At 42.0% G+C, this 13921-nt stretch overlaps 1 protein-coding gene across 3 annotated transcripts in view; it reads right to left on the minus strand.

The window, feature by feature from the left end:
• Nucleotides 1–6713: 6713 nt before the first annotated feature.
• CLCN5 (chloride channel, voltage-sensitive 5) overlaps nt 6714–13921 on the minus strand; it is a 167627-nt gene continuing 160419 nt past the window's right edge. For all 3 annotated transcript variants that reach the window (XM_011946640.1, XM_011946641.1, XM_011946642.1), the window contains one exon: nt 6714–13815. In XM_011946640.1, coding sequence (XP_011802030.1) covers nt 13725–13815 — 91 coding nt within the window. In that variant the 3' untranslated portion in view covers nt 6714–13724. The remainder of the gene's footprint in view (nt 13816–13921) is intronic.

Raw genomic sequence — 13921 nt, forward strand, 5'->3', positions numbered from 1 at the left:
GCAGAAATATCCTGTGGAAACATCGGAAACGTTGTGGTATTGTAGAAAACGAGTCAGGAGTCATACAGCTCTGGACTTGAATGTCACCTCACCACTTACTATCTGTGTGACCCAGAGAAAGTCACTTCACCTACCCGCTGGCATACACTTCCCTTTCTTTATCTGACATAAACGGGTTTAATAACAGTATCTACTTCTCAATGTTGTTGTGGGGGATTAAGCAAAACCATGGATGTGAAGCAAGAAGTCTAGTGCTTGAAACAGAGCACTCAATATGTAGAACTTTTAAGAATAAATTGCAGAGAGTTCCTAAGCCTGTAAAACTCCAAGGACAAACATTTTCTGTCTGCCTGCGCCAGATCCAGGGCCACTTGGTCATCTGGGGCAACGGCTGATAGTGGTATGATAAAAGTCTTGTTGCCATAGTCACCATTTTCTCAAGCTAGAGAAAGCCTAGAACTGCCAGGCCCAATAAATATTTACTGGAGGCATATAGGGAAAACAAATCAACAAAAACTTCACTAGACTGCAAGTACTGTGAAGACGAGGCCCGTGTCTGTGTTGTTATTTGCTGCTATATTCCTAGCACTTAGCACCGTGCCTAGAATAGAATATACATTCAATAAATAGCTGCCGAATAAATGAATGAACAAATGAATGAATGAATGGCTACCTCATATATGGAGCATGAAGAGAAATACACTGGGTGTTTATTTCCAACATGGGGCACCTCCACCTGAATGGCTCTTCAGGGATCCCTGATAAGAGCACTGGAGTAAGCCGGGGGCTCCCCTCAGGCCAAATTATTTCTACTGCTGTCCTGGAGAACTGCTAATTTCCTCCACAGAGGCAGACAGCTGTGAGAAGAGGGGCTTTGGTTATCTCACTAGAGGGGAGTAGAAAGGGAAATTCCCTTTTTTGAGAACCTACTGGGTACCAACCAGGCACTGCTAAGCTTTTCACACACATTACATATCTCATTTATTTCTTACCACAGTTCTCTGGGTATCTCCATTTGGCAGAAGAGATAATTGAGACAGAGAGGTTAGGTGCCTTGCCCAGACCACACAGCTAGTAAGTGGCAGAGCTAGGATATGAACTTAGGCCTGTCAGACTCCAAAGCCCATGCTCTTTCTACTACACCAGTATTGGAACCTGGCAGGAGCCACAGCCTTTTAGGAAGTCAAAGGGCAGGAGCCCTATCTTATTAGACTTTGTACGTCAATTTCTATCATAGTAGCTGCCAAATAGCAGAGACTCAATAAATGTTTAATGAATGAGCCTGTCAGTGAAGAATTCTTCCCATTCACTCAATACATATTTCTAATGTTTATAGTGTGTCTCGTAAGTCTAAGTAGAATCTGGGGATACAAGGGTGAAAAAAAAACCTATGGAACTAGCAGGGTGTGGTGGCTCACTCCCACAGTCCAGTCCCAGCTACCTGGAAGTTGAGGTGGGAGGATTGCTTGAGCCCAGGAGTTGGAGGCTGCAGTGAGCTATGACTCCACTGCACTCCAGCTTGGTGACACAGTAAGACCCCATTTCTGAAACAAACAAACAAAAAGCCTATGGAACTTACATGGTAATTGGGGAAGATATACTATAAACAAACAAGAAAATACCAGATAATGATGACTTCTCCAAAGAAAAACATGAGCATGATGCAATTAAAAATGGCTGGGGGTGGGGGGGCGGTCAGGGAAGCCCTCTGTAAGAAAAGACATTTAAATTGTTTGACAAGAAGGAGCCAGTCATGTGAAGGTCTGGGGGAAGTACATTTAAGAAAACTAAAACATACAGTGCAAAGATCCTGGGGTGGAATAAACTTGGTGTATGTGTGTAACTGAAAAGAAAAAAAAAAGATACTGTGCTGGGGGCAAGTGAGAGAAGAGGGTGAGTGGCAAGAGGAGGCGTGTTAGTTTGCTGGGGCTGCTATAACAAAGTACCATAAACTGGGGGCTTCAACAAGAGAAATGTACTCTCTCACGGTTCTGGAGGCTACGAGTCCAAGATCAAGGTGTCAGCAGAGTCGGTTCCTTCTGGGGGCTGGGAGGGAGAATCTGTCTCATGCCTCTCCCCCAGCATCTGGTGGATTTTTGGTGATCTTTGCAGTTCTTTGGCTTGTAGAAGCATCACCCCATCTCTGCCTTCATCTTCACATGACGTTCTCCGTGCATCCAAATTTCCCCTTCTTATCAGGACAACAGTCATATTGAATTAGGGGCCCACCCTACGTCAGTATGACCTCATTCTAACTTAATTACATCTGCAACAACACTGTTTCCAAATAAGGTCACATTTTGAGATAATGAGGACTTCAACATGAATTTTTGGAGGACACACTTCAACACATCAGGTTAGCAAGCCATACCACATGCAAGACATGGAAAACCTCAGAGACCAGGGGAAGGGGTTGGATTTGCCTTGGATATCATGGGAAGTCACCAAGAGGTTTCAAATACGGCAAGTGACATGATCTGATTAATGTTTTAAAAGGATAATTCTGGCTGCTGTGTTAGATTATGAGAGAAAACAGCCCCTGATGCCTGCATGAGTCATATGGCCCCCCTGCTAGGGATGGAAATTCTCGTCATAACATCCACTTACTGGACCTGAGGCTTTAGTTTTCATTGTTCATCATTAGTTCATAGGAAAAACAAATTTAGCTTCCAATTGATGAGATGAACACATCCTTATAATCACATACAAAAATATTATTTTCTTTCCTGCATCTTTACTTCTAAAAAATAAGAAAAGTCATACAAGCTCTTGGTAAAACTCCAAGTAATACTAAGGGAGACAAATTAATACAGGACTCCAGACACTGCTCCTCATCCCCTATCCATTCCCGCTTCTCAATTTCTTCACATTCACATTTTAAAAGAAATCTCTTTGGAGGTCCCCTTCCTAGAATTGTTTCTAATCATCTATATGTCTCTATGCAGATTCTTACCCACAGCAAATTTCTAACACTAGGCCAACTGCCCAACTTCACCAGGCAAGCTTCTGTTACCTTCTTCCCATAAATTGGCCTGAAAATGTTCAGGATGAACAGGAGCACTAAGCCACAAAATTAGTAGTAGATCATTGGGCTTGGGGTCAAAGACATTGAGTTCCAGTTTCTGTTACATCACTTCCTGCCTCTGGGTTACTGAGCAAATCACAACCAAGTCTTGGTTTCTTCATATTTTGCCTATATCGCAGGATTGTAGTAAAGTTCAAGGATGTGTAATAAAGCACTTCCGGTATATTATTGCTAAGGAAGACAACCCTCATTTCTACATACACACAGCCATATCTGTTTACCACTTATAGACAAGGGAGTTTTTATTTTGTAACTAGAACTAGCAAGAGGCATCATGCTCGAGGACAAGGTGAGGGCAGATGGGGTACAAGTGACTTTGTCAGGCTGGGTGATCTCTGGGGCAAGGGTTTTCTGTCTTTGCAGGCTCAGATGTGGCCAAATGGGAGTTGAAGCAGGGGGGAATAAAGTGAGTGTGTCCCTCTTGAAAACCATAAATGACAAGCCTTGTTTGAGTGTACCTGGGATGCCCTGATTTAGAGACATGTTCAGAGTCTCAGAGGGAAAAATAGTCGGGAAACGTTTTGGTGGGAGAGAGATGCCCTCCATCACCCACACAGGGTTGTACTTCAGTGGTGATGATCAGGTTGTGACTTGTAATATAAGAATCAGAATCCCCTGTGGCTGGGTAAGTGTGGTGTGCCCAGAAGGTGGTATATGACCAGGTAAGAGACATATCTCCAGGCAGGAAACAGGAACTAAGCAGTCCTATTTTGCACCGCCAGCCAGCGTTCAGCAAGCACTGTATTCTCTGAGGTCCTGCTCTGTGCTAGGCACTACACTTGATGCTTGGGATACAATAGTGAACAAGTAGGACAATGAGTTCTCTCAGGTGGTGGCAGGTGTTAAGATGGTGCCCATACACAGGAGGCTGATAAGACTTTAGGGTGAGATGAAGCCTGGAATGCTCCTCCAGGGTTTTCCAAATACTAGCTCAAGGTCTGAAGCCAAACTGTCCAGGAGTCTCATTTTTAATACCCAGATGATTCTGATGCACAGCTAGGTTTGGGAGCCACCAATATGGGTGAGCTGGGCTGATTTCATGGCACATCACGATGGCTCTGTCTCATCTTTCCCAGACTTTTAGATGAAAAGTTCTACTTTCAGTTCAGCTGGGCTCTGGAGGCACACTTGAGCCAGAATATTAAAAAGGGGATGATCTCCACCACACCCCTAGGCCAATGAGGTAACTGGGAAAACTGCCTCCAAGGCAAGGAGAATCTTGTGGAACACAAAGCCATACTGTGAGATGCAGAAGCCCCTTTTCAAGAGGAGATTGTTTATCCAAGGCCAAACGTAGAGATCCTGAGTTTTGTTTCATCAAGGAGGGTAGCTGGTCAGTGGCTCATGCCTGTAATCTCAACACTTTGGGAGGCTGAGGTGGGAGGATCGCTTGAGCCCAGGACTTTGTAGACCAACCTGGGCAACATAGTGAGACTCTGTCTCAGCACACCAACATGACACATGTATACATATGTAACAAACCTGCACGTTGTGTACATGTACCCTAGAACTTAAGTATAATAAAAAAAAAAAAAAAAAAGAAAGAAAGAAAGGTAGCCAATTCCTCAAGGTAGTAAACCTTGAGTCCAGGTCCTCTGGTATCAAATCCTGTGCTTTTTCCATCTTCTCTACCTTCGCTTCTACTTGCAACCTCTGGGGTGAAGATGCTCAAATGGTCGATTTAGAGACACTAGCAGTGGGCAACATATAGGTATGGAAAATCCTCAACCTGGCAGCTTGAGGAGGCACCAGTGAACCTCTTACCCTGAATGTTGCTCTCTGCTCAGAGCTCTATTTTTGTTTTTGAGATATGAATTTTTTACTTGAGGTTGTTTGAGCATTTCTCTAATCCCATATCCCAGTAGCAGTTGAGAGTGCTTATTATGAGGGAGGAAAGAGAGTCCAGGGGAGGGGCCTTGGGAGCTCAAGGGGAGGGCAGAGCCTGAGATGCTAGGAAAGGAGCTTGGGAGGCCTGGAGTTAGAGTCCAAAGCACAGGAGCTGAAGATCCCCGAGGAACAGAACCACTGTACTTCTTGGTTGCCCTGGGAGAGTCCCAGTTTATGCCTGTTGTCCCTCCCACTGTCAAAAGTGCCCTAGGCATAAAGCAAATTATATGGCCACCCCTACTGAGGGAGGAATTAAGAGCCCTTCTTTCCTCATTGTTTTCACCTGGGACATTGCTTTGAAAAAGAAAATACAACTTTCAGATACCAGGACAGTAAGCTCCTCACAGGCAGGGACTGCCTTGTGATTGGTTTCTTTAAAAACAGTAAGAAAAGCATAAAGTGTATTATGTACACTAAGAGAATGTCCGATAAAGGAAGAAATACTCATGTGATTGAATTTTGCATTCCCAGCACCTAGCTACACGTATGAATTAATGCTTTCTGCCCTGCCTACCCCTCAGACACAGTTCCCCTCCGGCCAGACCTCAGCCACATCAGTATTTTAATGATTGCACTGACATCTGGTGGTTATTTCCAGCTTTTTCTCTGGGCTGCGCCTGTAAGAGATGATGGATAGGTCTGTATCTCATATTCCATCAAAGCAACTTTTATCTGAGCTCTGTAGTGACTAGACATGACACTCTGATTCAGAGCAAGTTGTTGATAGCTGATAACAGATGTATTGCTATTTCTTAAAAGGTATAGAGATTAGAGGCAGGAATGACGGTAGTGCGGAAGGGGCACAGTAAAATGACAAATAACATCGATAACTGAAATTTCATGGGATTTTAGGCTTATGAGGGAGTCATTTTCACATAGAGGTGTCCTTCCTGAAATGATACCAACTAGGCCAAAGTCATTAAAGTTCTCAGTAGCAACAAGAAATCAAGCCAACACCAGTGCAAGTGTGATCAAATGTTAACTAGGGAAATTCTTAAAGTAAAACTTGGACACATGGTACACTGTCTTCCTAGTACTGTCTGGCTAACAAAGAGCAGGAGGGAGTGGGGGAGTCAGACACGGGAAAAACAGAGTGAGCAAGTAGGAAAGCTGTACTTCAAAGTGTAGCTTTCCGTGTTCCAGCAAGGCATGAAAATGTCTGCAGATACAAGAACCTCCCCATAGCTCACCCCACTTTAATCTACAGGGTAACTTCAGAGGATTTCGCACAGAAGACATTTTAATCCCAATACACCATAAAGAGGGTACTAAGAATCCTAGTACTCATGGGAGGACCGTTTTGATCACCCATCCTCCACCTTGTACAAAGAAGCTGTAGGCAAGAGGCCTGTCAAAGCCCCCGACCTTACATCATTAAGAGCTCAAAGAGAGAGAAAAATACAATTCCCAGCCAATTCTCACATCATCAGGAAAGTATCACCAATGTATGAGACAGGAACATTTAAGTAGCCATAATGAATGAGGTATCTGGGTATCTGGAACATCTCCAAAAACGCAAGCTGCCTCTCATTTGCCTCCTGACAGTAAAGGGTATTACTGAGTCTGTAAATGTGAAAATAAGTATTTAATAAACCTTTTTAAGCAGTGGGCCTGCCAGTAGGGGTTTGCAGTTGTGTTTTATGCTACCCTCCCCTGAGCCTTCCACTCTGCCCCTGTGGTTTTCTGATCAGAAATCAATAGCTACCAAGTTTAGGGTCTTTAGAAACACACCAGACACCAGGGTGGATAAGGCTGTGCTTTATTACATGCATAATTACAAATCTGTGCTAAGTGGAAATGTATAAAGCAATGGCGACCTGGGTTTAAGCCACACAGAGAAAGGGCTGGACAATCCATTAACCCTTCTGCCAATGTCCATTCCATTGCCGTTAAAGGCAATTTTAACATGATTGTTTCCATTTCTTACAATTTGCGTAGCACTTACTTGTCAACATACTTTGAATTCATTGTCTCAGTTTATCCTCACAACAACCCTGTGAGGTAGGTAGGGCAATTAACACTATCCCCATTTTGCAGATGGGAACACTGAGGCACAGAGCGGTTAAGATCTCGAGGCTAAGTTAGTAGAAGCATAGGGAATAGAAATCAGGTCTCCTAACTCCCCAGTCCACATCTTCCTTTTTAGACTATGTTGTTCCACATGACTAGGGAGTAGACTAAAGCGAGCAATGAGCCATAGCTCTGGTTCCGGCTATGCCTAGGAACAGGCGAGAATAAAGCTAAGAAAGCATGGCTAAGGGATAGCAACACTCAGATAAACAACTGCTCTAGGACAGCTCAGCACCAAACCTCCTGCAGAAACTTGGGCTCTATTAGCTTTGGTTGAAGCTACTTTCTGGATGCCTAGTTACTGCTGACGTCTAGACATTAGCTTCAGCTGAACCTTCACCAACTCTCAGGCATTAAAATGTCGAGTCGGACAGGTTTTCTTTGGCTACTGCAGTTGGAGCCAGCCCTACAAAGAGCTTACTACAGAGAAATTCAAATAGTGGCCCATGGGCTGTAACCCAGCCCCTCTGATCTTCCTGGACTCATTGGCTCACCCAACAGGTAGTAGTTTTCCCATAGCCAGAAATGAAAGGGCAGAGGTAAGAGCAGGAGGCTGGCCTTGGTCAAATGAAGAAGAGTCACCCACATGACATCACTGTCCCCCTTAGCTGATGTGACCAAGGTACTGACAGGGCCACCTCCTTTCTGGCCTATACCTGGTTAGCAGCATAGCTTCAAAAGACAGCTTAAGAGAACAAAATATTAAACACATCATTTTAAAATCTTGAATGGAATAAATTCTTAATCATCACATAGTCCCAAAGGACCAAATACATAATAAAAAGTAAATACATACTTATATAAAAAGCTGAGTGCTAAAAAGGCAGGACAATGGGAGAGAAAGGAAGAAGAGGGGACAAAGTGAAATGGAGGGAGGAAAACGAACAAGCTGGAAGGTCCATGTATTTTGAGGTACCCTTAATGTGATACTGAGGCTGAACATTCCCCTCTCAGGCCACACCCTCTTCTCAATTTTGCCAGATGGCATTTCACTCACCAAATCTTAGACTGCCCCTGAATTCCAACAGATTTGAACTAGTAGGTAATACAGTTTAGCAGTAAATACTTCATATGTCTGCCTTGAGATGCTAAAGCCCTCATTACCCCCGACAAGTATCAATGGATTTGGCCCTCACAGAGGAGCAAAGCCCTGTTGGTCCCATCAACTCAGAAGTATCTTCCAGTTTCTGTTCTCAGAACAATCATCTCCCTCCCACAAAGTCCACATTCAAAACAACATGCCTGTAATAAAACAAAGAGAAATTTGAATTCAGGGCATGGTGTGGGGAGAGAAAGAGAACAAGACAAATGGCAAGGCGGACGAGGCAGAGAGAGGAGAGGCAGAGATCTTTTCTTTTTTAACTCTCATATTTTTATATTATTACATGCTGTTTTTCTTCAAAAGGCCAAATTTTAGGCAAAGCATTCATTCAATGAGTGTGCACACAGAGGCTGAAGGCCCTTTGGCAGGAACTAAGAGGTAGGAATTTATGACTGCAAGACTGGGCTGGGTGATCTGATAGGTCCCATCCAAGAAATGCAAACTCCACACGTCATATACTTTCTTTCTTGGATGATTTGGCAAAATTAGACTACACCATGGAAAAACCAATTTTGTTCCCTACATCTATTCAAACCTTTACCCAGATCCAGATGTTTAGAAATGAGAATGTGGCCAGCAAACGTTTGGGGAGTAACTTAAAGTTGCTAACAGCCATTGTTCTCAGAACTTCTCTCCTTGGAGCAAGCAACTGAAATATGAAACAGAGCAGAGTCAGCGATCACCTCAGGACAACTACACCGACTGAACTTCAAATTGACACAGCTCTTGAGCTCTGATCTGAGGAACTCTTTTTTTTTTCATATATAATAAGGACATATGAGGAGGCAAAAATATATATTTTAAAAAAATTGCTATCAAAATTCAAGACAATCTATCTAAACCTTATAGTTTAGGAAATGGCAACAGATACCACATTTCTTCATGAGCAGATGTCTTGGGTCGGCCCTATCCATAAAACTAGACTGCCCTTGAGCCAAACACTGCTTTGAACCACTCATTTGCGTAGAAAGTCTGGCCTTTGGAGGATTACTTGACTTTTTTTCCCCTTGTGGCACACGATCAAGCAGTTTATAAATGCTAGAACATATGTTATAGGGGTGTGGGATGGCTTTCCTTCCACCATCTTACACCATCCAAATATTTTCTTACCAGGGCTTTTTCCATGGCCATAACTTTTAGTTTCTTCTCCAAAGGGAACCCAGGCAATCCCAGAGGTGGCTAAAAAAAATCAAGGTTTGGCTGGGTGCGGCAGCTCATGCCTAGTAATCTCAGCACTTTGAAAGGCCAAGATGGGCAGATCACCAGGTCAAGAGATCGAGACCATCCTGGCCAACATGGTGAAACCCCGTCTCTACTAAAAATACAAAAATTAGCCGGGCATGGTGGTGTGTGCCTGTAGTCCCACCTCCTTGGGAGGCTGAGGCAGGGGAATTGCTTGGACCCAGGAGGCAGAGGTTGCAGAGAGCTGAGATTGCACCACTGCACTCCAGCCTGGCGACAGAGCAAGACTCCTTCTCAAAAAAAAAAAAACAAGGTTTTAGGACACTTAAGTTCAGACCACATATTTAGACATCTACTTTTTTTTTTTTTTTTTTAAAAGGACTCAATATTCTACCTCCCACTTACTTTCCAAATTCCTAATTTTTCTCAGGGTTTTTAAGAGCTCAACGTTCTGTGCACCACCTAAAAGATGTTCTCCTGCTTCCTCTGAACTGATGGGTGGCTTGCATTTGGCTCTGATCCAGTGTAGGGGACCCAGTTCCTCACAAGACAGTGTGGTCAGTCATTAGTAAGTACTTTGGCAATATAAAATATGCTAGCTGTTTCAAGTTCTCACCATTGTCTTCGCCATCATTATTAAAAACTCAACTTCAAAGATTGCACTGTTCATTATTTTTTAAAAAAAAAAACAAAACAAGAGATAGTGTGGGATAACAAGTACATCTTCCTACTCATCACCTAGCAAAATAAATGAAAATCAAGACCGAACTGCAACAGGTGATTGAACTACTTAAAACATACAGCAGTGGTTAATTTCTATAATGGACTCTATTGCACACTAAGTTTTTGAAAACATATTTGCCCCCTCACACCTTAATGCATTCATAAGATCTTGGTTGTGAATTACTTCATGGCCTTAGATCTCACTAAGCCCTGGTTACTTCATCATGTTCAAACAGAATTGAAGATTTGCTAAGAAATATATACTATGCTCTGCTCTTCCTGTAAAGGGTTTAGATTCAGCCTTTGGTGCCAAAACAATTCAACTGCTTTTCAGTTCAATCACAAATTAATCGTTTGCTTCACCAGCTGGCAAATTCAAAGTATCATCAATGTCAGCTTATCTACCAGAGGATATCTGTTCTGTGGATCTTACCACCTCTACTCCATAGCTGGGCTGAGCCAGGATGCCGTGGCCAGAGAAAGAGGAGAGCATTGGAATATGTTTCTAACCAAACATCCAAGTAGAAATGATCTTTAAAGTTGCCATTATTTTGTATTATCAGTCCCCTGTTTTTTCCCTTCAATATAATGAATCATGCATTAACTGTTTCAGGTTCTTTAAATTCTTTAAATTGAAGATTTGAAGATACAAAATATAGTAGTTTCACTTTGACAAATCTATAGACTCTCATTCATTTTATGGCTGGATGGCTACCAGCTACTCTTCCTTGGAAAATCCTAACTCCATTGAAACACTAATTGGCATTCTTTTGTAAACCCTTCCCTTGTGTCAGGCAATCTTCTCATTTAATACCAAAATAGTCTTATCTCGACTCATTAATTTTTAAATCACAAACCATCTAGTCTTCTGCCATTGAGGTATGTGGCCATTTGATGCTACTGACAGTCCTCTCTATACTGGCTGTATTTGTTGCTTAAGCATGTCCTACTGTTAAAGTGGCAATGGCAGAAAGAACATTTTCCTTTTCCACAAGACAAGAAACTTAGAGTGTCAAGGTGCTGAGCTAGCATTTGAGAGTTCTAGCTGCAATTAGCCAAACTTTGAGCCAAACCATAGGATTGGATGTATAGTGGATACCATATACTATAGCTACTTCTAGCATACAAGCTACAAGGATTCCTGAGAAGCTGAAGTTAATGAATGAGATTGATCAGGAGTGAGGTATCAAAGGGATATTGTCATTCTCTGGAGGGCCAATCGGTGCTTAGCATCTACAAAGTATACCTTGGCACAGTGTTATCTGATTTCTCGAATGTATTCTCTGAAGTAGCACCTTAACACTGGCTCATCTGTCTAAAATCAAGAACAAAGCCTAGAAGAAACACAAAGGCAAACTTAAGACACCCTCCTTATCCCTACTGCACTATGAAATATGACCAAACCTTTCATTGTCATTAAATACCAGAAATAGTAACATCTTCTGTTTTGCAAACTTTAGTGGGGAAGGACAACTGATAAGACAGGTATTGGACCAGAAATGTACAGATAAGGACTTTGATTTCTACACAATATACAGGGTAGTCAGTCAAATAGTCTCATATGAAAGAATCAGCGGCATGGAAAGGACAAAATACGTAGTTACTGAGCCATGACTATGATATAACATACCCCAGAGATATTTTTTCTTTTTCACTAAAGTGCTAGAGTGATCTATTCACAAGGAGAAACTCTAGCGACCGCCTTGATTATTTTAAAGATAAAAATAAAATAACCCTTGGCTACCCAGTTCTGAGCCAAAAAAAGAATTTCAGATTTTGGAAAGATAAGAACTAGGGGTAAAAATGTCCTAGAATCAGGGATCAGCAACTCTTAAAATGAGGTACACTGAAGTGTTTGGGGGTAGAGGGTTGGTGGGAATATGCAGAATGACCACTGATTCTGGGCTGGAAGGATGGTAGGAAGTGCTAGGAACAGAGCTATAAAATGATTCAGGCTGAACTCTTACCTCGGCAGTGAAATCTCACTGCCGTAGGCATCCAGTGTGGAAATGGAGGCATGGCAGCAGCAACGGGGCCACATGGCAAAGAAAATGGCTGTGTGTCACCTCTGGTCCATGTGTTGTGAGACTGCTGAGCCATGGTTTACAATTTAACTAGGCCTGGGAGTTATTTTTTTGTAGTAGGAATGATTAACCAGGAGCAGTGCTCAGTCCCAAACAGAGGATTTGGTACTAGGATAAGAAGTGGAACAGAACGGAGGGGGAGTAATTGCACATAGGTAAAATTACAGAAAATGAAATAGTGGTTAGAATGATGATGGTGGCTCTGTAATTCCACCAAGTGTCCCCAGAGTGTGATTTTTTTTTAAACTGCAATAAAGGTGGTATGAAATTGAGACAGGCACCTTTTCAATTGGATACAAGCACCTTTGGTGTCACCAGGCCTTGTCCATACTCCTGGGTCTTAGGATGGCTCTGCATTTTATTTAGAATTCTAAGGACTCTTGAAGGAGTCACAGCTGCCTATCCTGTTCCAACACCTTGAATATATTTGGAAGTATCCCAAGCCTAATTCATGCTCATGGAGACAATACACTGGCCTGCTACACGTACTTATCGCTGGGAGGTACAATGAGGTGTCCAGTTATTTTAGTACTGGCGGTCTTTACAAAGGAATGCATGAGGATGCAGATGCAGTTCTGAATCTTCCCCGGTTTACCAGTATGCAGTCTAGACTTGGTTCCCTTTGCTGTTCTTACATATTCCAGAAGCCTAAAGCACCATCATTCATGGAGGTGGCATCTGGGTAAGAGAATTAGTTAGGACCTCACAAAAATGTGAAACTCCTACTCATTGACTTTGCTTAGAAGTTTACTAATTATTCATTTCAAGGAAGCTGGAAGAAATCATTCCTTGCTACTAACAAATTCATGGCAAAGTCCTTGTGTACCAGCTAACAAATGCCACCTGGAAAATTACCCTTTTCGCAGACAAGGAGAAAGCTCTATAACTTATCTTTGTGCACTTCAAAAGAGTACCAGGAACAAGCAAGCTATAAAAGTCAATCTCTCTAAATTCATTTAGAAGAGATTCACCAAAGCAGCATTGTCTTATAATCAAAATTAAAATTAACATAAACATACACACATAACAAACTAATAATGCTAAATATTGTAACAGGAACAAGGATAACATTTAAACTGAATCTTCACAGTCTAGAAAATACCATTACTCTTTTCCTTCTGGTTTTCCTTCTCTGGTTTGAAAAAGCAAAGCCCCTTAGTTTACACTTTGTCTTCCAGTAACAACAGTTAGATCCCAAAAGAGTGACTTTTTCATTGGTTTCCTACAGGTTATAGGTCAGGACGGCTGGAATTTTTCTTGCATAGTTTTCAGTGATTGCATATTGGCTAACTACTTTTTAAGTTAAAAAAATCTTTAAAAAAACAAATATAATTAAACCACAGCAATCTTATTTATTCTTTCATGAGATCTTCCTAATGTAACATCACGGAAGCCTAACTGTAATTTCTCCTAAAGAGAAAATTAATTTCCAGAGATTATGTAGTGCAACTGGTTAACTTGTAGGAAAGAGACAAGACACTAATGTGACTTCACCATCCAAATATGGAAAATGTGTTTTGGGTACCCAGTTAATAAAACATATCCATGGTCTGTAATGTCCTTCCTGCTTTATATCCAGAACTCTATGATTCTAGTTGAAGAGAATGGAATCAGGATCTTGGTTCGCCATCTGTGCAATATGCTTTAACACATCCTTTTTGGTAATGATTCCAAGCAATCGCCTAAAAGACAAACACAACACAACAAAACAAAAATAAATCTGTACTTAAAATAGCATTCCCAAAGGTGATACTTGTCCTCCTTTTCAACTTTGTCTTTGATCACTAG

This window comes from Colobus angolensis, unplaced genomic scaffold (genome assembly GCF_000951035.1).
Source record: "Colobus angolensis palliatus isolate OR3802 unplaced genomic scaffold, Cang.pa_1.0 Scaffold252, whole genome shotgun sequence".
In the NCBI taxonomy this organism is placed as follows: Eukaryota; Metazoa; Chordata; class Mammalia; order Primates; family Cercopithecidae; genus Colobus; species Colobus angolensis.